Below are 23520 nucleotides of genomic sequence, written 5' to 3'. Positions count from 1 at the left end.
CAACCAAGATAGGTGCAATAAACACAACTCTGGTTCAAAAAGGAAAAGGCAGCCTTATTAACCACTTTACTGAACGTGCACTTTTCAATCCTCGAAGAATCAGAGATCCTAGGAAGATGACATAACTGTGCCATTGCTTACTGTCACCTAAGATTTCAACGATTGAGCAATATTTGCTAGAGGAAGAAAGAGTAGTTACCAGAAGAAACTACACATCAATCATAACTCATGACCGATTTTTTTTTTTTTTAAATTTAATCCCTATGCAATCGGCAGGCCTCAACTAGCTCCTCACATCAGGGAACTAGTTCCCTGTCCAGAGGTTAGCAATACCTTCATATAAGCACACCTATTATGTAGAAATTTCCAAACCACTGGAGTGTAAGATCGAGTCTTGAGGCCATAGGAAGATGCAATGCTTGCTTAGACAGCAAGATGATCTCAGACAGTAAGACTATGACAGTCTTCCCTTTGATTTAAGACTGACATTTTAGTCAAATGACATAAAATGAAGACATGACAACTAGCAAATGAGCAGCTCGTTACTTATAACTACTTAGTAATTTTGCTAGCGAGGGTAATACAAATGTTCATACTCTTAGAAGGGTCTTCATAAAACAACATGGCCCACGAAATATCTACTATACTAATTTAACACAACCCATCCCGAGAGAATATTAAAAGAGAAAGTCATCAAAACCAAACCAGAACAACATTAAGACAGAGAAAATAAAATGAAGAAAAGGTGAAAACAGAGGCAAAAGAAGTGATTCAACAAAATTGCAGTCTTATAGGGACAGACTCAGAATTCCGAATCACTAAAGCATCTTTGCCTTGTGTTTTCATTTTCATCTGTCAAGCCATAGTGAAACACTGGTTAAATTTTACCAAAACCTTTTCTTTTGTTTCTAATCCCCTTAAACACGTTCAGACCTGTTTTAACTGACTTATCTAAGGCACCTGCACTGTCACGGAATGTCTTCTGCACTGTAGCTTCCACACATATGCATACATCAGATATTATGGGGAACATTTTTAGCAGTGGATTTCAATCCCACAACTTAGATTTTAGTGGTCATGACATACATAGTTTTTATTGGCACAGAGATGAAAATACACAATTTTTTTTTTCTTTTAAAAGATGTTTGCATGCATAATGGCACTTTTGTTACCATGTGTGGAAGGGGCTTTAGAGGCATACAAGGCCACATAAAAGCACAATCAACACAGAGCTGACTAGAGATTTTTTAGAACAGAAACACTTCCAACTCATAATTCTATTCTCTAAATCATTCCAGAAAATCTGAGAAAAAAAAAATTTGCTTGTATCTACTAATCTGACTCTAATTATGTACCTGGACCACCATGGCTACATTGCCACGATTGCTTCAAGCACAAGCCCAATAAAAAGTTAACCTAGAATCCAGGAAAAAACAATCAAGCTTCATAGGCATCTAAAAGAGTACAGCATCAGAACAGCTGCAGCCAGCTATGGCATGTTCTTCCAGGGGGTCCCCTCTCCCTTTTGATTTTGACATGTGGCTGAGTTTTCCAGTCCACTTTCACAGCAGATTGAAACTTCATCCTTATATAAAATGTGTCCTATTAACTTTTCAACTCACTTTTAGCTTGCTTTCTTTGATTCAGCATTACCACCTCCTGCCCAAACTGTTCTGTTTTTACAAAACATTACCCTTTCCTGAGGTTTTTTTTTTTTTTTTGTGGTGGTGGTCTTTTTTGTTGTGGGGTGGTTTTTTTTTAAAATCTGCCTTAGTACAGTATCACATCTTCCCATGCTGTCCACAAAAAATCAGGCATGCAGTGCCAACCTGCATGAAGGGCTATTTTTGGAGACTTTTTTTTTTTGACAAAAATATAGAGATTTAGCAATATAGAAAAAAGTTAAAAATCAAGATAGGCTGCTTTTATACATCAGCCATAACTTCTTTGGGGCATGGACTGCACATTACTATATATATGACGGGTATCAGATTCATTAATAAATAAATAGTAAAGTATTCTGTTACCTGATTTAGCAATGACTTATTAATTGCAAAAAATAGGAAAAGAAATAATTTTGTTAGGTGTATGTAATTTCACTGTCATATTTAGAAAAAGAAGAAAAAAAATGTTATTCTTAAAACATCTCTCTATACAGTCCAGCTCCTACGGACACAATACAATTTGCTACTTGAAACAAAGAAAGGTCCAAGAAAATCAGTACAAAAAAAGGATGTTAATCCATACGCCCCTAACAAAAGTTTAAGCCTACTCCTGCACTACTGACCCAAATCCAAACAGATGAAGTTTCATATGCACATTTACAAGAACTCTGGGTGTCCATGCTGTCCTTCTCTTCTTATCCCTTACCAGCTGTTCTTAAGTCAGCCACAATCGCTGACACATGGTTTAATAAAATATGATGTGAAAATGTCTCACTTCAATAAAATTTATTATTTGCAACAGACATATTCTTTGCTTATTTATTTTAAAGTATGGAACATAAAAGCAATGTGTTTTTCCTAATATTCATTATTATGCTACATTGTATTTACCTCCAGTCTAAAACAAGCAAAACCCGAGACATTTCCTAGACTTTCAGTTGGTTTTATCATTCTTTCCTGAAGCATTTTAAGTTCCTTTAAAATTAGTGATGCTCCTCCTCATTCTATCCAATACGCCCAAAGTGCAAGTTAGGTCCAGCCCAATATTTTCTGCCTCTACTGTAAACGTGAGTCATTACCCTGTAGAGCTGCATCAGCTTCTCCCTTTTCATTGATGTAATATTCATTACACAGCGCAGCCAGTGCAGAGACTGCAGACTCCTGTAACAAAGGCAAAACTGTGAACTTGATACATTAACTAAGGTCACACTTCATGATAAAGTTAAAAATTTAAGGTTTAAGTTAAGTTAAAAGCTTAAGGAAAAAGAGAGTGGCTTTTTAAAAAAAATCATTCCCTTCAGCTACCGACAACTACATTCTTTTTATTTTTTTCCCAATATTGATTTAACAACAGTTATGTATGAAAAAAAAGATATTTTACTCTTATTCCTTCAAAAGTACCAGAAAGCTAAATCAACATTTAAGACACCAGTAGTAATGTATCAGCTGTATTAGCAGTTCAGTTGCAAGACCTCCAGGATGACACAGTATTAACAAAATACAGAAGTCATTATTTCATCTTCAATATACTGCTGCCAGATTGATAAGAAAGAAAACGCATGTCCCCAGAAGGCTATAGAAAGGAAACACAGAAAAAAAACCATGGGCTGAAAGTTACCAACAATACCCCGAAAATATCCAGTAACACAATCCTTGTGCCTCAATCTTAATTGGTTTAGAAAGGATCAAAGGTTGTGTAAATGCCTGAACCTCTGAATCCACCAACAGAAAGCAAAAGTATTTCTAATTTTGTATTGAATGTGACCACACGAAGAAGGAAGAACAATTGTACCTTTACATGCTGCCGTGCAGTGCTTGACACAAGAGGGAGACTTCTTAGACTGTCATTTATTAACCACTGCCAGCCACCTGAAATAGTAAGAACACAATTGGTAATAATTTTTCTTACTTTCTGAGCTTCAGCATTCTCTTTTATTTTTACAAAGACCAGCAATTACACATATTGACATATTTCCTTGGTTTTTCCAAAATGAACAAGGTTGTGATTCTCAGTACAGCTATTCTGGCTTGTTTTACTGTATACACAGAGCAAACCCTGCATCTCGTAATGCTGAAAACTTGATGGGAATAGCTACAAAACAAATCTTCAAATAACATTATGATCTGCTGCAGTACTTGTGGGTCTTTTTGATATCTTTGTATTTGTTAGGCCACTAAAGCTTACTAATCCTGCTTCTTTGAAAAACATCATTTGTTAACACTTTAGCCTTATGAATAAATACCGAGATAATGGACAGTTATTTAAAATACGACATACCAATTACGGGATCTCCTCTAAATGGCATTTTTGATAGTGACAACTTTTCAATTAAAGTGCAGACTGTAAGAAAATAAATGGGATAACTAGATAAATACAAAAAAAATAGAAACTGCAGCAATACCAAAGATACAACCACATCAAGTTACATTAACATTAGTTTTAAATTGAAGAAAATTTGCAAAGGGAAGTCCAAAATATGTGAAATTAGAAACTGAAAGGAAATTACACTTGTGATTCTTACATACAAAAAAAAAAGCTACTGTGCAGTAACTGTTCTCTGACACGAGTTAGTCACACCATTCATGCAAATCCATTGGTGGTATGCTTCTCCCCCTCTTCCATTTAAGGTGCACATGTACATATTGGCCACCTTGCTTTTTCTATACCAGTCTGTAAATGGCTATGTAGCATCACTGAGAGTAAACTAACTTGGACAAGGATAATACTACAGCCACTAAAAAAATATTCAAATTTATATGAAAGGTTTTCCTACTTCTTATTAGCATTTTTTTTGGACCTTCAAGGAGCGGCATCAGTTCACTGCACAGAGCTAGGAGCTATAGAACTGGATGCAGTTTTATTTCCTTTGATACTCAGAAAATTATTAAAATGATACTTTCTCATATTATTATTTGAAATCTATAAACTTAAATGAGTTCTAAGGTTACAAAACCACTTTCAGACCAGTATTTTTTTAGTCTTTCAAGGCTGTTTTGGGGAATAGAGATTAACATAGTAAACACTGAGAACTATTACTATACAATAAATGTGACTGCATTGCTCAAATGAAAACTCAGCACTTAGGGAACACAATATCCTTCACCTCCTGGTGAACAGCTGAAATAAAACACACAGGTATACATCCATACTCCCTATCTGACTGCTTCAGAGCTGGTGGAGAGGAGGGAAAGGACAGAACAAGCTACTACATAATGGCACCTTTTTGTTTTCCTCTCCACCCCCAACTTAATCTTTGAACCTTAACTGCAGGCTCTGTACACAGTTCATCGTGTTCTTCATTTATAATCAACTTACTGGGCTCCAAATCTACCGCTGAATTCAGTCCTCACTATGGTGAAGTTTGAGCTCCCTGTGCTCAAACTCCATTCAACATTGTATGTCAGCTTCTTTGTTCTAACATTTATTCCCAGACAAGGTTAAGTACAATGTGACTAAACCCAAGTCTCTTAGGGTTCCTCCTTAGTTCTCTACGCGTCTTTATGCTCTGTTGTGGTCGAGACCATCATCTTCATTAGACATGCAGGCAATTTGTGGAACATTTTCAATTCTTCTCTTATTCCACCTACACAGTTGGATCATGCCAAAATACTGTCATTTGTTCTTCTCCAAAATTATGAAATATTCAGCTGCTTAAAAGCTAAAAACGTATTACAAGAGCCTACCTATTCTTTCAGCCTGTGTTGTCACGTCACAAAGCTGTAAACTCATTCAAAGACTGCAGAAACCTCCTTGCCCCCTTCACCTCTTCTATTTGATCACTTTTCCATCTTGGTACTAAAACTCCCCAAGCAACTAAGTTTGGATGGCTTCACATCTTCAAAGCCAGAATCTGCTACGTAGCACTTCCCTCATTCAACTGATGAGCAGGAAACTCCAGCTGGCATCATTTCCTTATCCACCCAGGCTACCTGCATGGTACTTTTCCTGCAGCGCCCTTCCTTTTCACAGTGGTTCTGTATGTACCAATCTTCAAAATCCACGTGAACAACCCACCATTTTTTCTGTGATACAACCCTTTCCACAAACTGTTGTTTATTTGGTCTTTATTCTTCACCTTTGCACACACACGTATTACGATAAAATCATTAGTTACACGATGGCATCTGTCTTACTGGATGCATCATGTCTCTTCTGGAGAGGAATCTGAGTAAATCAATGAAGGAAGACAATTCAACGCTGAAGAAAGTTCACTATGTACATCAACAGGAGGAGAGAATGTATGACATAAAACCAAGAATTATCTCCAACTCTTAACAAACAAGGTTATTCACAAGTGTGCTGGCAACCAATGTTCTGGCATACCTGTCTTCTGACTGCTTTTCAAACTTTGTATTTTTTTTAATTACTGTTCATATTTTATTTATGCATTCAAAACAGTGGATGCAAAACAAACTAGAAAAAAGTAAACAGAAGAACTAATTCCTGCACATTTTCTGCTTTCACACCACAGTTGTGATACTTACCAGCTGGTCTCATCAGTTCTCCACCTAAACCCCTGCAAAGCACAAACAGAGCCTTCAGAGAACATCCTACCACAAGCAATCCGAGTGCATTGCATAGCAGGAAAAAAATACTTAAAAACATTTTAGAATGAAAGCAGATCACAAAATATGTGCAGTTTTGTATTTGACCCATTCTAAAATACTTCTTTTTAAAATAACTGTTGTCTTGATTTTGGCATGATTTATACAAAACCTTCCTAAATATTTAACTTTCTTCTTGCAAAGAATGTGGTCCCAATCTTTCTAATTTTTAATGTGAATAATAACCTGTGGGATTTGCTACAGTCACAAAGGTTTGGGTCTTGCTTTTCAGTCCTATATCGTCTACGAGCTCACTTTCACAGCTGAAAGGCAATTACCTGCAATGCTTTAACAAAATCTTCATCTCTGGAACATTAAATAGAAACTTCACTTACTAGTTCCATTTTCAGACATTAACTGGTTTACTTCCCTGGAGAAGTTTCTCACCCCTCTCCTTCCCCATAAAGTCACAGGTGATTTTGCATTCACCACCACAAGCAATGGGTAAAAACTTCCAACACATCAGAAAAGGAAAAGAAACAAATGGCTGGAGATGCTTCAGACCCTCCTGGAGAGTGTGTTCCACAGGGACGGTCTTACCGGCCCAGAACTCAGGCATACCCAGCCAAGTTGTCCGTCTGAACACTAGCCTGGCCACTGACAGCAGCAGGAGGAGAAAGTCTGAACTGGGGAGAAAGTAGGGAGAGGGAGAAGCACCCTGGAAACAGCTGGGCCTGTTTCCACTCTCTGGCCTCACATGCTGTGGGCAGAGACGTCTCCTCACCCCACCAGCATCAGCTGGTTCCACGGGTATCCCCGAGGTGCCGTGAGCACTGCTTGGGGTGTTCTGCTCAGTGTCACCCTCTGTGGCACAATTTTTCCATTTTCTGAACCTTTGACCCCTGCCCTTCCTTTGGATATTTCCTCCCTCGGCTCCTTATTCTCATCTCCCTTCACTTCTGCTGGAATATTTCCTCCCTGAGGTGTGCCAAACCCGTAATCACCTGTTTGTATGGCCATGCTCTGGCAGAAACTTCCAGCAAGAGGGAGCAACAACAAAGGCTTTTTTGTTTATTTGCTGGGTGGCTTTTTTTTAAAAAACCACCCTTTTCTTCCCTACTCTCTCCCCACAATAAAATTAGTAGCTGTGCTCAGAAGGCAAACCTAGCAACCCTAACAACTCTTAAAACTTTGTTCTCCAATTCACCCTTTTATATGAGCTTCAAAAGCCTAAACAAGTTTTTCCATTCCATACAAGTAGGTGCCTCCTCTGACATGCACTGGGTTTTTGACTGCTCAACATTTTCATTGGTTTTTCAGGTAATGCAGAGACACCAACTCTACAATATTCTCATTTTCCATAGATCAGCACTTCCTTTAGTTGGTAAACTTTTGCTTTTGACAATCAATATATTAAGCTCAATGTAATAACCCACAGCTCAGTGGGTTAGGAAGCAAGCATATATTCCATCCACATCCTCACGCTGATCATGTCTTTGTATTATGTACCCCACTTTCCTGCCATGTTGTCTTCTCTCCAGCTTCTAAAAAATTTCAATTAGACAACAAAGAAGTGATGGCAAGAAGTCGAGACAGTGGCAAAAACAGCAGGATGTGGCAAGGCTTGCTTCTTCTTGGTTTCTTTTCCCTTCATTTTGTCCTCACCCATTCCCTGCCTTTTGTCTGTTGCTTTACTGCGAATGAGTATAAAATAATGATCTTGTAAATTTGTTTGGTGTGCAACAGAGTCTGCTGATGCAAGGATTCAGATATGGACTTCTGTTCAAACTACAAAGCAAGAACTGAGTCATAAAGGCTGCTCTTCTCCACTTCTTCACACTGCCAATAAGGAAGTCAGGCCACTTAAAGCTACTCTTATGTTAATCATTTGACGGCTAGCATTACACCAACTTAATTTCAGAGTTTAGAGCTTCACTGAGGATTGTTGTCCCTTTGCAAGAATGAAGAATGGTGACAGCAATTTGCATAGTAAGATTTCCACGTAACGCAGAAACTATAATCAAATCTATCTTTGAAGGCACTGTGATACCATGTGTTCTCTCTGCAAAATTTTTCAAGTTATTTCTTGCCTAGACATCAGAGTACGTGCATCAATATATCTAAAATTTTCCCCTCATATACATTTCAATTTTAAGAACGGAGAATTCTATCATAATCCTAGATCTTTCCTCAGTCAGTGTTTAGTTTGTCAAATGTGATGTGCATCTTCCTATTAACTTTATCTCGCTCTACAGTATTTCACTAAATTAAAAAGATACGCATCTACCTAATTCAGAGATTATGAATTTTGCTGTACAGTCAGTATTCTCTCTTTTTTCTTCCAAAGACACATCCACAAGTTGCATCACACTATTAGATGTACCTGTTTCAAGGTTTAATTATTAATTCAATTTGTAAATTGACTGATGCAGTGCCCAGGTTCCATGAGCTCCTTCCTATGTGCAGTTCCACAGCAACGCTCCTCTCCTAGAAACATCTTAGGATGAGTCACTATTTGTGGAAAATATAATCAAAATGTATAATCCCTTGTAGAATCGATGAACTAAGATTACTGACCTGCGAATGTTGGTATCTATTTTAAACTTCTGTAGGCTTGAATCAGTACCAATGGCAGTGCTGTTTTCAGTGCCTACAGAAGTGCAAGGTACTTTTGTGGATTTTAAAAAATTATTTAAAACCTGCTTTTTGTGAGAAGTTCAGAATTCATCTTTATGATTATAAAATAACAGTAACTGAAGGTATTTAGAATTGAATAGCATCTACATTTTCATAAAAATCTGAATCTGAAGTTCAAACTACTGGAATAGCTGAAGAGGTTCAGTTGCAAATACTCAATTTCCAGGAAGCTAAGAACACCTGCTGAATAAATATGTTCATCCCCATATGAATAGTAACCAACCATTTTCCATGGGAACTCTTTGTCCCAAATAGAACTGAGGTCTCTTAAAAGGTTCAAGCTGTACACTTACTGGGCTTTGGAAGCACAAAATGGCTTTAACACAAGGTACACAGAGAGGAGGAAAGTGGTACCTCTGAGCACAGACGAAAATCCGGTGTATTTAACAAAGCTCTTATGATCATCCCTTGGAGACGCAGAGAATAAACTATACTCAGGTGACAAACACCTACTTCTAAGTTACTGTAACCTCCTGTGCTGACCATATACATTTTGTATCATATTGTATTCTAACACCAGAAGACTACAGGTGAAATCCTGGCTCTATGGAAGTAAGAGTTTTCTCAGTGACTTCAGTCTTTCCCAGTCAGTAGCAGAAGAATTTCACCTTGTAACTCTTCAGTACAGCACAATCTCCTAGAACCGTCACGCCACTGGGTGCAAAAAAATAATTTAAACTTACAAGAATTGTTAAGATGAGTGCTGTTGCAAGGCTGGAATTATTTGCTGATTAAGTTAATACGGCTAAAAAACGCTTGTATGCAAACGACTGCCAAGAAACACATTTGCCCTGAAACTATCAAGATTAGTTGCAACCTTAAAGGTCTTTGAAATGAGATGAGTTTCTCTTCTGCCTAGCACCTGTCAACACCTACAGGCTACATTACTCTTTTGGAAAGCTTAATTTGAAGATGACGGCCCAACTTACACTGGCTACTATTCTAAAAACATAAAATTGCTCGTCTCACATAGCTGACCGTGTAATACACACAGCCAGTCTCTTCATGTGTTACCAGAATGAGATCAGAGCAAAACTCGGCATGCAGCACATTGCACTCCCTGAATCATCCGGTGTGGGAGTCGCTAACAAACGCTGTGCACCCTGTCACATCCAGCTCTGATGGGAACCCTGGAGGCCCAGTAAATAGAACACCAGCTGAAACACTGAATGCAGTGCAACAGCCTGGAAGAGGCCCAGCATATCTATCTATCTATTGAGCACTTCCACATCCGTCCCTACGTTATCTTGTTACCCAACCCTGTGTATTAAGACCTAGGTTATCAGACTCAGAGCTGGCTACAAGAAAGGACAGATTCTGAACACCTATTCAGCTGAATATTCTGTCAAGAACCTTATATCAGATGACGCATTTTTAAAGATTCTTAACAGAACCACTATTAAAAATACATTTTTCTTGAGGAATTTTCAGATTGAAGCTAGTACAAGGTCTTAGATGCACTACAGAAATATATCTGCTACAAAAAAAAAATAAAAAGATACTAACTACGCTGGTTCAGTGGAAGCACAATATAAATCACGCTGACCATGTCTGAACTGGCAGACTGACTTCCTATCCCAAGTAAGACAGCTTAAAGCAACAGATGCCACAGGTTTTTGTCTTAGGTTTTTATATATTAATGTTTAAAGCAAATAAAATATAGCTCAATTTTTGTAACACTATAACCTGTATAGCACAAAACAGGACAAATATTCTGTTTAAGCAGCATGGTCTGCATATGACTTGCTATAACCAGTGTCCATTTAAGACAGAAAATCAGGCTCACTGCGCAATACGCAACTGGATGTGCGCATGCAAATACTTAAAGCAACCAGCTCCTCAAGACAAACTAGTGCATCAAATGTGTCAGAATCAAGACTAAGGGAAGGAAGTACATACTGATGTGTCTGGACTTGCATTCTCCTTTTTCAGCGTACTATGGTAAACCCAGAAAAGGGCTTATACAGGACAACAGAAAGATAAGTTGCATTAAAAAAAGTTAATACAACAGAGGACAAGATTTTCTACGATTGGCACAAAAATATAGATTGCACCAAGTATACTTAAAATAGAGAGACTGCACTATAACTCAAAACTTGGACTGAAGGATAATACATGGCCATCATTCAAAATCAGGTTGAAGACATTACAAGAGCTGCTAAACAAAGTAAGATGGTTAGTTAAATGAAGGTCTCCTTTACAGCACCTTGGCTTGATATTTTCTGATTTGAGGTACTTATGGCTTTAATGGAATCCTAAGCATCAGACAATGAGGAAACTCGCAATCCATTTTCCAGCTTAAAATTAATAAATTACAACTTTAAAAAAACCCACCAAAACACAGCATTCTTACACTTGACTTCCTTTTCCCTTTCTCACAGGGCAACACATTTTCTGAAAACAGCTTGATCAACGCATTAAAAGCCATTTGGTCCCCAGAAAGACAGCTATTTTGTTGACAGAAGTGAAAGCAAAATATCTAATAAACAGTTGAGACATGTGGCCTCATGCTTTTTGTTACAGTAGTTTAAAAACTAGAAACAAAAATAAAACGCACAGGTTTTCAACATTCCTACAAGGTGTTGTTACACCGAAAATTCCCGGTAGCAATTTCTCAAATGGAAATCTTTGGAATATTACGTGCAATAATTACTCATCATGGAACAAGTTTGGCTTGTTTCATTAAATGCTTGCCCAGCAATACTCAAATTGCTGGTTTGTTTTTATAACCTAGTTTATTTTTCTTGTCCTATTTTAATATATTTTATGCATACCGATATTTTAAAATATGGATTATAGTAGACATCTCTGTCTCAGCCTAAGTATTAGAGTAAACAGCAGTGAATCAGTTTTGGTTGGAGTTGAATTAGAAGTCTTATCTAGAATGAAAACATTTCTGTAGGCATCTTATAAATACCATTAAGTGCAAGAAGTGCACATTATGACAAAAACAAATTACACCCAAGCTCCACCCTGACATTAAAGAATTTATGGGAGCCAAGACAGCCACCCACAAAGACACTAATGTACAGTATCAGCATTAAAACCATCCACCAGTACAAGCTAACTTTGGAGTGGAAGATTCACATCAGTATGTACGACCCTCAAGAAGTAAATTTTAACATTTTTTCAGATAATTTCAGGATATGAGAAATTACCAAAAAAAATTTTAAAGTATAATTAATAATTACACCAAGAACTACTTAAGTTTTAGTGCTTTCAGATATGTCATGTGCAAAGAAGTGAACTAAACTGCCCAAAAGTTCAAAGAATTTGTCATTTAAAGCAGAAAAAACCCTAATTCGCATATACAATTGTTAAGGAATACAAGTCATTAATTATGCTTTGATTTCCTTACATTTAGGAACAAACCCTGAAGTCACATTCCAGTTTTAATTCACATTTACTTAACAGTTACTTAGGCAAACTCCCCTTTATTTCCTGGAAGCTTCAATAAATAGGAAATGAAAAACAACTTGGTGAAAACTCATTTACATTTTCTCTGGCACAAGAGCGGAAAAATTGTATTGAACCTTCTGTAATACTCCTGGCCTACTCATTACACAGGATGAAGAAACTAATTCTAGAATTTAGATAGAAGCTTCTTAAAAAAAAATTTGGACTAGTTAAAGGTCATTTCTATAGCCCTATTTGAACCATCCAAGTACCACAGTACAGGTGAATAATGGGAAAGAAATCCATTACACACTGCTGCAGCCATGGATTAGTGAGCATATTCTGTTCCACATTCTTTCCTTTCTTTAACTGTCTCTATCACGGTCTTGAGACCAGTACTTACCACTTTCCCATTAATCTAACATGCCTGTGAGTCGCATTGGCTAAATACCACAACCATTATAAAGCGACATCAGCCTCTGTAATAGGTAGACAAAGCCAAAAGAATGCATGCACTTGCATTCTGATGAACTGTGCCAGACTGACAGTCTATGGTAGGTGTAACTACCTTGTACAAAACAAAACCTCCCTAGGATCCTACTGCATTCGTTACTTCTAATTTATACTTTACAATAGGAAAAATAATTTTTTTTCATCCATTTTCTTACCTGTATAATTGACGACTGCAAAGCTGGGGTGGGAGGGAAGCAACAAACAATAATATTAGCAGAGTTTTTTTGATACAAGTGTTTTAATTTTTCCTCTGCGCATGCAATGTCTATATACTACGAACCATGCAACACTTTGAATTTTATTTTTTAAATAATCCAAAGGAAAAATATTTTTTAAAAAACCCTCTATGGCCATTTGAATTTTACATTCAAAGAAAATCAATTTAACACATTCATAAAGCACTAATTTTTCTAATCCCAAATCCTAGCTGCTCCTGCACACACCCTGGCAGCTATTTTGACTTATTTTAACACATTTGCTTTCCACAGTTGCTCCTTTCAAAATGATGATATACTGCATTGTCTGAAAACTGGTAACTTTGTTAGCTACAGATTAAACAGAAAAAACTTAAACAAAAGTTCAAATGTGACTGAAAAATATCATCTCATTGTTAGCACCACAGCAGGCCATCTTCAAAAATCAGACTATCAAATTTCTAGGTAGTAAAAACAAAAAAGAAACACTTCTAAAAAGAAAGAGTTTACACCAACTTTGCAGATTAATTATAAGAACAGACAACAGCAGAAACTGTAAAGTATCATAGCAAGTTAGGTAAAATTATCTCCGTAGAAGCATTTTAAATTGCTGTAAGCAGGACAAGACTTCATTTGTTATAAGCAGAGATAAAGACAATGCACCAGTTGAAATACAGAACATGACTTCTAAGGTCTATAAACAGGTAAGTTGGGGATGCTAGGATTTAGCAATGAAACCTCACTAAGGTTAAAAAAAAAAAAAAAGTCATAGAAAGGACAGAAAATGGACTGGATAGGAGACCTCTCTTGAGCACGGTCACGTTCAAGCAACAGCCACACATCTACCTGGAAGGCCAACCAGTCTGTACAGGAAGGGAGAAGAAACACAAGGGGAAAGAAAAAGAAAGCAAAACCCCATGCAGTATTTCAAGTGTAACTGACAGCATCAGAGAAAGTGGCTTAGCTAAGAAGCTGGCAGAACAGAAAGGGACCAAATGCAAAAATCATCCTGGAGTAAGACACGTGGTCAAGGACATCCAGCAATCAGACAGTCTGGAGCGTCCAAATTGGTATTTGTGAGACTGTTTACTTTTGGCAAAGGGAAGTGGAGGGTGGAGAACAGCTGTCTTAATTGTAAAAGTTTGTTTAAAAATAATACAACATACCAGCTTAAAAGATAGATTTATACTTGCTACAAACCTCTTGATGGATTTGCTTAAGTCCCTCCAACGACTTTTCATTGATATAATATTTTATAGATCTGCAAAGGGATACAAAAATCTTTAAGATTGGTGTCCTAATCAAGCTATAAATAATTTTTCTTCCATGACTTCATTGTACTTTCACACAGAAAAACAATCACTTGATTTCCAAATTATGCTTAACAGAAATATGCAATATTTAAACAGTTCAGTAAACATAATCCCAAATTATGCTTAACAGAAATATGCAATACTTAAACAGTTCAGTAAACATAAACATAATAACAAGGTCTTGCCTTATCATGCAGTAAACTCATTCTTAAAGGACTATAAAAAATTAGTGTCACCTATCAATAACATTATAATCTGTAATACACCAATAACCCTTCTCAGCTCAGTTGTATTTTTGGACTCCAACCAACACTTCAGCAATTTTTCCATCAATTTCAAGTATTTTCCGCGAGTAAAAATGCTCTGCATCTTTTTCTCTAACTTTTCAACTTATTTGAAACAGAAACTCTTAAGATAATACAAATTCTTTGACAGAAACTGCTGGCACATAAAATTCCTATTTGTCAATAATTAAAGCCATAAAAATGAGTGCACACTTTTGATATCTATTATTCGAATTCATCTCAGCATATTTAGCTTGTACAAACAGTGACAGCATTCAATTTGTTAGATGTCACAACTTTAAATATCTTTGTATGACTGCATCAGAATGTTCTCAGAAGTAAAATAAAAAAGGTTAATCAGAGTAATTATCCAACTTTTAGAACTAAAATGACTCAGAAAGTCTGGTTTTTAAAACATATTTCTTCAGTGTACGTATATTTATGACTCCTGCAGAACTGTAATTTCAGTGAAGTTTGCACTCCAGAGTCTTATTTTCCACTGCCTTGACCTTAAACAGCTGCTCATCCCCATTTAAGTCACACTAGTATAAAATTCTACGGCTGACGCAACTTCCAAATTCTAGTTTTGCAGTAAAGATTTTCAACCATTTTCCACAAGTGATTCTAGTGAAACAAAGAACAGGTAAATGACTGATTTATTTAATGACAACACTAAAGCAAAGATATCTCCAAATAATTTTGTCAGTTATTCTGGCTACATCACTGGTATGTAATACGTGTGTGTACACACACATACACCCAACATATATACACATATCTGGACCAGCGTTCTGCAGCAACTATTACATCGGTCCAACTCAACAAGCTGCTCGGGGAGCTATTTATCTAACACTGAAGACAAAAGACTGTCCCCTCACCAGGAAGACAGCATACTTACGGGGAAAGAGGGTTTAATCTATATTTAAATTATACCTTTGAACTCTCCAAGTAAGGCAGCAAGTGATCTCTGATGAATTTAGACTTAAGTTTACTACATCACTGAATAAAATGTGAAGGATTGGCATGACTGATCAAAACAAATAAAAATTCAATGGAAAAGAAGTTCAGTAAGACGGAGATTTCCATAATTATACTCGGGAAGCTTTCAATAGACCAGAGATGAAAGGACAGTTTATAGTCGAGATAATCTTGCATTTATACCTATTATTCTCTTCTGCTAGTTTACACAGTGCATGGGTGATCTCAGCACAGGCAAGAATTGCCCCATGGCGTGTGTGCAGATCTGTGCCCACAGATAAAGGTAGAAGTCTTGGCAAAACTGAAAGACATTAAATATATATATTTTTTTAACAAAGCATAGCAACAGATCACAGTTCTAAATGTAAACTTGTCTGCCTAGGAATAACATAGGAAAAGCATTTCTGGAAAGCCAGGCCAACATATCGTAGCCATTATGTGAAAACCAAGTTTTAAAAATATAGGTAAAATCTGACAAAGCATACTAAACCGCACCAGGAAATTTTGTGCTCACAGCTAGCTCCCTGCTTGGAGTAAATAAAATAACAAGTTTGCTATTAGGCATGGGGCTGGCTGAGTGGTAAGGGAAATGAGGCTTGTACTTCCATGGTGTTTTACTTCCATGTAAACTACCGCCTTCCTAGTCCACTACAGGGAGCCCAGGTAAGATCTGTAACTACATATTCCCCTGGGTATCAGCTGCTGTCTTTCAGCCATACTGAAAAGCAGTCAGAACATCCTCAGAATCTTGAGTGGGCTGAGCAAAGGATCCTGAATTCACGCTAAGAAATATTTGATTACACACACTACAGTCAAAAAGGAATTCTTCTGAAGATGTCAGACTGGACAAGACAAAACAGATCCCCCCACCCTTTACGACATCAAAGCTATATCAACAAAACAAAAGTGAGGAATTTGAGAGCTAGCCGTCTGAATCTTTGCAACAGAACTACACCCATTTATTCATCTTGGAACTGGTAGGGTCCGGTGTAGCTGGATAACTGAAGTCCAGGCCCCAGACAGAACAAGATCTGGCAGTATTTTATAATTTTTGCATAAAATCTGAAAACTGTTAAAGCTATTAGTGTCACTACACTGTGTTAAATTGCAGGAGAAATCTTCATTTTTATTAAGTTGTGGTGCATGTTTAAGTCTTCTCAATATCTTTTTTGCTACACAAGCTAGAACGTCTGATCTGGCACACTATGCAGACTTATTTGTTACCTACCCACATTTGCCATGTATTCAGGTGCCCGTGGAGTAAGGTTATGCAGCGCTTTGGTTGAAAGTTCTCGAATAGCACTGAAAATGTAAAAAAGCATTTTTGGATTTTTATTGGTTAGCAACTTAGTAGAACCACTGTATTAAAAACATAATGTCAGGAAGGGACTCCTGTCCCCGGCCAAAATAAAGACCCCAGCAATATTAAAAACTCCAGTATTCTCTGTCCATCCTGTGCTTCCCCCCTCAAAAAAAGCCAACAAAACAAAACAGTGGACCAAACAGACAGCCTGCAGCTACCTTTGAGCTATATGAATAGACCTTATTGCTGAAAGAGACAAAGAAAAATGTAAGTGGGGATGGCAGAACCTGAGGGCTCTCTCTGTGCATTGGCAGGGACACTACAGTAAACTATTATTATTTCTCATGATGCAAACTAGTATCAGTGCTGATATAATCTCATTTGTGTTATATGTACACATTTTAATCTTCATGAACACTGAATATGACTAAGCACCATCTCTATGCATGAAATCTACTTTAATTATGATAATTGTATGGTGATAGTGTTTACCCCTCACATACACTATATATACCATATAAATGTGTTTTATTAATCTATTAACAGATTGAGGTCATGGCAAAAAGACAAAATTTATAAACATGTTTTAAGTGACAACATGCTAGGGAGGTATAGACGACATCAGCTATTACTTGTCCAGTTTTCTTCAGACAAATGCTATTGCAAACTCTAGTATAAGTAAAATCTATAAAAATGATACGGGAAAGTATGATACGCAGAATCGTCAGTTCCTGGATATCAATAATTAGACTTTATGAACTTACCTATCCCAGTGCATAATCTTCGTGTTAATTAAATGATCAATCATCGGCTGTGTATACTCAGGAAAGCCAGCAATATACACACTGAAAAAGAAATAGTCATATAGAGAAAGTTCAGAATCAATATTTGTATGCATTTTAAAACAAGCTACTCCAAAGATTTAAATCCTCTAGGTTTAAAGAAACAAAAAATATTACTTAAACATGCCTTCTCCTAAATGAGATGCAGCTGAATTAAATAATACAATAGGAAATATGTTACAATTATTGAAAAAAATTTAAATCACTTTTGTAGAACTCTTTTAGATTCTCTATAAAAACTACTACACATACAAAAAGTTTGACAGCAACAAAAAGCAAAAATGAACATTCAATTCCCATTGTTACATTCTAGAAAATGTATTTCTGTATATTAACTTCTATAACCATTTACAATTGGAGAAATGCATTAATGATGTAATCCACAGTACACAATAAAATTACGTTATAGAAATGTGCTTCACCTTCATATACACAATGGTCCAAAACCGAATATTGGTTCTCAATTTGCCCTTTTTAAAAAATCAAACATATGCAAAAAGTCAATTCTGACATAAAAATATTAAAGCTGCAAAGTCAAGACCTGAGATGTAGGGGAACACCAGAATTAACTACTTAGGTAGCCTGTGTAATTGCCCAAATTTACAGCCACACTTGCTTCCCAATCTTCAAAAGCATCAACTATTGAAAGCTAAGGTCAACAAAAGCTAAGTGAAATGCTTTTTCAGTACATCTGATGTACCTTAAATAATCTTGGAAAGCTAAACAGTAGAATGTGTTTGTGTCAAAACGGCATGCACAAAGAGACAAAATTAAGGACACACAGATTACCTTAATTTCACCTTTTCATATCTTTTGAGTGATTAACATTGCAACCATAATGCATTCCATTAATTTATGTGCATGTAATTAGAAGCAAAACAAAGACAAAACCCAAATACTGTTGCATGTTACCATACTGATATCTATGCAATTCATCAGAAGTGTAGGAATCCTTAAATCCACAGCACAGACCTCAGTCACTTGAGCCAATACAGAAGTACTACCTACTACTGCTACGAGCCCTAGAGGAGGATTAAACAGTTGGTTTAACTGGTTGTTGATGCCAGCAGAGAAATTAGAAAATTCATTACTGTTTGGTTCCTTTCCTGGTTCTCGAAGAACATACAATAACAGACACACTTCCCCCACCACATTTGAGTTCTCTTCTTCCTAGTTGATTTTTGGATCCTGGTTTTAGCACTCACCATTCTTTCCAACCATTTTAATCTGGACTTCCTTGCCCAGCTCAAAGTTGATCATTTGGGCCATGTCTGTAGCCCAATTCCACTTTCCATTTTAGTTTATAACTATATTTAACTACAATCCTCATCTTTTGTGCCCTACTGTACTTATATTTAATGTAAGTAGACTTGCACACAAGTTTAGCCTTCCTGATAATGTTGCTGGTAAGATTTTCTGATCTCTCCCTACTTAGATTAAGAAGCTTCCTCCTTAACTCTGTTTTTTATCAAGTCCAGAGCTCCTGGAATCACACACTGTCTTTACTCCCAGTTCATACAAAAATGGGTTTCCTCTACCATCCATCCTCAGAAACAGATTATGATATTTGAGCTAAATCCTCCAAACGTCCAGCTAAAAGTTTCAAAAGGGCACCCAAGCGTGAACAACTTGCATAAAGATATTTAGATTTGAAAGGATATAAGCAACTATTTCTACACACATACATGTATATCATATATAAAAATACATATGATACTGCCTCTCTCCAAGAATACAGCATCATTTATTAGCCAAAACCAAATTCAACTGTAAAAACTGACATACATTTTTTGAGCTTTTATTGCTCAAAGGAATCCAGCGGTACCAACCTTCACACCTGCACAGCTTCCTTTCACATAGCAGCACTATGCTGGCATACAAAGTGTCCCGGGACCGTCTTATCTGTGTGGGGGACGGACAGCTAAAGATTCCAGATCAGGAATATGAACCTCAAGCAGCTTTTCCTAGCTGCACAAACAATTACACCACCTTAAGGCATACTGATCAGAAAGGTCCATTCTTCCTACCAGATCATAATGATACATGTTTTCTGTGCAGCCAAATATATGCTTATGAACTTTTCCTTTGATGTTACTCAGACAAAAATAAGGAAATAATTAAGTATTGACCCAAATAATTACATCCTGCTCGAAGAGCAAAGTGGTGAATATTTTTAAAAGTAATATAACGAATGAGATGACAAATACTTTACAAAGAAGAGTTTGATTAATAACACTGAACATGGCTTCAAGGAATCATGTTACTAATGGCAGAAGATTAATTATAAAGAATTTACAAATTTATTCTTTCTGTTGCGCAATTTAAAGAAAGGCACAAAAGTGGAAGAAAGAAATCAACAGTTATAGAAAATACTCCTACAGAAACCCTAAAAATCACAATGAAAGGAGTAATAAATGAGTATTTGAAAAGAAAAAAATTAACTGTTCAGCTCTCAAAAAGGAGAACATAATTACTCTCCAAGTCAAAACTATAAAAGAGAGAAAATAAAAACTGCTTTGTCAATTTTGAATATTTCAAATTTTCTACCAGTACAAAAAGCCAGAGTTTCAAAAATCACATTGACGCTATATGGATCTAGAACAGCACCGAATACCAAGCCACTGCATTTCCCCATCTCAGTAGGCGGGAGCTCTGGGGAAGAGAAGTTCTGGCGAAGAGTGTAGGAGGAGGGTGTGGACCCCAGAAGGAACGATAGTAGGTAAAAGGTGAGGACAGGTACAGACTGAAATGATTATGAACAAAAGGGACAATATGGAGGTGGACAGACTAATAAAAAAAAATAGTCAAGGAGAGGATAGAGGGTTCCAGTGCAAAGTATCTTTAAAAAAGATACCGCTTATTGGAAGTCACAAAGCCATCAATGGAGCACAAACCATCATATACCTGTTTGCTATTTCTGTTCCCCCAGAATATAATCTCTTCAAGCCTTTCTAACCTGTTGGCTTCTGAGCACCATGCAACTCCATGGGGCAATTTATCTGACTTATCTTAAAATGGTCTGAATCACCTTCTGTAGGTGCAGGTCTCTCTGCGTTGGCTACGGAGAGAGGCTAGACACCTAGGCTAGACTGCCTTAGACAACTCAAGCTATAACCCAGCCCTCAGTCTTCCTCATCTTCTTATGAGGAAGTGCAATCTTATGTTCATTTTAGTCATCCCGTGCACCCAGCTTGCCTCTGAATTCCCCTGACTTCAGCCTTATTGTTTTTTCGGACAGCTTGCCAGAACAGAACCCAGTATTCCAGGACAAGCCACTGATTTATAACAGCACCACACCAGCTTCGGTATTTCCCATTACATTCTTTGCTGACCCCATCCTGCAGTGACCACTCTGTTTTTTCACACACTGCTGCATACTGATGTTAGATTTTCACTGAGCTACCTATGAAAAATATAAGCACTCCAGTTAAAGGTCTATGCACAGACCACAAATTCAACAACTTGTGCAAAGTATTTCTTCAGATGGGTATGAGTTTATTTTTTTACCCACATCAGAGTCTATATGCCTTCATAACAGCGTCTCCTTTTACTACAACTCTTCAAAATCCCCTAGTGTTCTCTAATGTTGACCACCTTTTGTTGACCAGTTTTGTGCCACCTGGAAATTTTGCCTCTTGGCTGCCCTTTTGTTGACCAGTTTTGTGCCACCTGGCAATATTGCCTCTTGGCTGTTTCCTCCACATAGACAATGAGATCATGGTCACATTTGCACCATGTCTTACGGATAATAAGCAGTTTGATACAGAAATAAGACAAATCAAAATTTGATTTATTCAGAACCAACAGTAAAAAACCACAATGTTCAGGAAGGTAAAACATGCAGACATTATGTGAAAGAGATCCCTCATGTTTAGGAAAACTAATGCTTGGAAACTCACCTTATACTCAGATAACAGTTAACTCTGTTACCAACAGCAAAATAATCAGCTGCAGTGAGAATGTCTATGCCATGTGGAAAAGTGCCCTACAGACATTATAGGAAAGAGGGGAAAAAAATAAGAAAATATTATTTTAAAATGTAAAATACCTTCCAAATAGGCAACATTATTGAAGACAAATTTCCTACTACTCTCCAAGCACTGAAAAAAAATACAATTTAATTTCTAATTTATAGTAAAATCACGTGTACTAAAGATATAAAGGATATTGGATATATAAACAGCAAAATACCCAGCTTCACTTCTGAGTCAATGACAAACAGCCATAAACAGCAGCAGGTAATAAACTATGCAATAGCTATCTTAACACCTGCAAACCATATCCAAATATATATCTGGTGAACGCACACAAAAAATAATTTCTCTAAAAGAAGGCTTAGATAAATGTAAACATCCTTCAGTTTATGTGAAGGAACAAGTATCTGCTGTGAGTTTTATGAAGTATAAATTTAGAGATCTAGGCACCAAGAAATGCATCACATGTAGAACACATGGGAGTTCAATTACTTCTACTTGTTTCTACTTACACATATGCTTTACGATTTATTTATTAACTAAGAAATTGGGGTTAGCTTGTTTTTAAGAAGAGCACCGGTTCCCAGCAAAGCCTGAAACATTGAATCCTACAGAAGTATCACACTTTTGACATCACTGCTCAAAAAAATCCTGTTTTTAGAAGATAAATCATCTAACTATGCAATTGCCACCTAAAAAATTTGCCTTTTTATATAAGCAATACAATTCAGATATTCATAATTTTGATTGGCTGTGTCCGATTTAATATATTATTACGCAGCAAGGCTGTGTTTTGGAACGGAGGAGCCTCCACAAGCCATAATTAAGTACAAATGGAAAACAGCCAACTGAAAGACACTATGCTCACTTACAAAAGGGACAATCATATGATATTTAAGTAATAAGGCTATGTGGAAGTACAGGTTCTGGATATGATACAGTTCTGTTTGTTTACAGCTCACTCATCCCCTCCACATTAGCATACAGCCATGCAAAACCAGCAGAATATATCTCTACATCTAAGCCTGAATAATTGAAGAAGTATATATTGCAAGCTGTGGGAAGCTGTCAGCTGCTGTGGAGGTCTTATTCTGGGAAGCATAATGCCAACAATCCAAAAAACACAAGGCCTGGAATCCGACTGAACCCACTGGATAGACAGAACATTCATGGCTTATCCAAGAGACTACCTGCAAGCCTTAATCATGGTGACATGAATGTACTCTTCAGAAGCCTAATGAAACACTGATCAGGGAGAAAAGCACACACATAAGAAATACCTCAGTATGATTTACAGCCAAACAAGACCCCATACAATTAAATATATAAGAATGTATACTGTACATAAGGAAAATCAGAGCTAAAAAACTTCAACTCTAGCTCTTAGTTGGAGCTTGCTATTTCTTGGCAGTAAATGTGCCAATTTGATGCCACCTCACTGAAGGTCACGGTGCCGCAGTGCATGTCAGTGAGACACCGAATTCCTGAAACCAAGTTCAAGAGTACAGAGGTCATGGCCGACAGGAGAGACAGACTTCAGAGGGAAAACTAACAGGTTTTATTCTGTCAAAACACTTAAAAATTACTTCTCCAATATAAAAGTCTGTCTATTAGAAATACTTGCATTTCTCATTATTTATGCTTAAAAAAAATTTCTTTAAATTTATCGAACTTTTAATTTCCATGAAGTGTAAGTTACAACAGCTTCTTCTGAGGCCATAAAGCAAGCTCTCAGATTCAGGACATGCTGAATTGCAAAGGTGAAGGAGGCAGGAACCAGGAAGTAAAGCGAGGTCAACTTCTTTCTCCACCTATTT

General features: G+C 36.9%; 1 protein-coding gene across 1 annotated transcript in view; it reads right to left on the bottom strand.

The window, feature by feature from the left end:
* The window catches only part of TBCD (tubulin folding cofactor D), a 115030-nt gene that overhangs the window by 23592 nt on the left and 67918 nt on the right, over window positions 1-23520 (bottom strand). The window contains exons 17-26 of the mRNA XM_010082008.1: window positions 21629-21714; window positions 17652-17732; window positions 16813-16886; window positions 15768-15885; window positions 14210-14270; window positions 12971-12993; window positions 6150-6181; window positions 3943-4005; window positions 3457-3533; window positions 2744-2825 (exon numbers count right to left, since the gene is read on the bottom strand). Of these exons, the coding sequence (XP_010080310.1) occupies window positions 2744-2825; window positions 3457-3533; window positions 3943-4005; window positions 6150-6181; window positions 12971-12993; window positions 14210-14270; window positions 15768-15885; window positions 16813-16886; window positions 17652-17732; window positions 21629-21714 (697 nt within the window). The remainder of the gene's footprint in view (window positions 1-2743; window positions 2826-3456; window positions 3534-3942; window positions 4006-6149; window positions 6182-12970; window positions 12994-14209; window positions 14271-15767; window positions 15886-16812; window positions 16887-17651; window positions 17733-21628; window positions 21715-23520) is intronic.

This window comes from Pterocles gutturalis, unplaced genomic scaffold (genome assembly GCF_000699245.1).
Source record: "Pterocles gutturalis isolate BGI_N339 unplaced genomic scaffold, ASM69924v1 scaffold9354, whole genome shotgun sequence".
Classification (NCBI taxonomy): domain Eukaryota; kingdom Metazoa; phylum Chordata; class Aves; order Pterocliformes; family Pteroclidae; genus Pterocles; species Pterocles gutturalis.
Note: the sequence above shows the minus strand (reverse complement) of the source record. Positions and strands in the feature narration are given on the sequence as shown.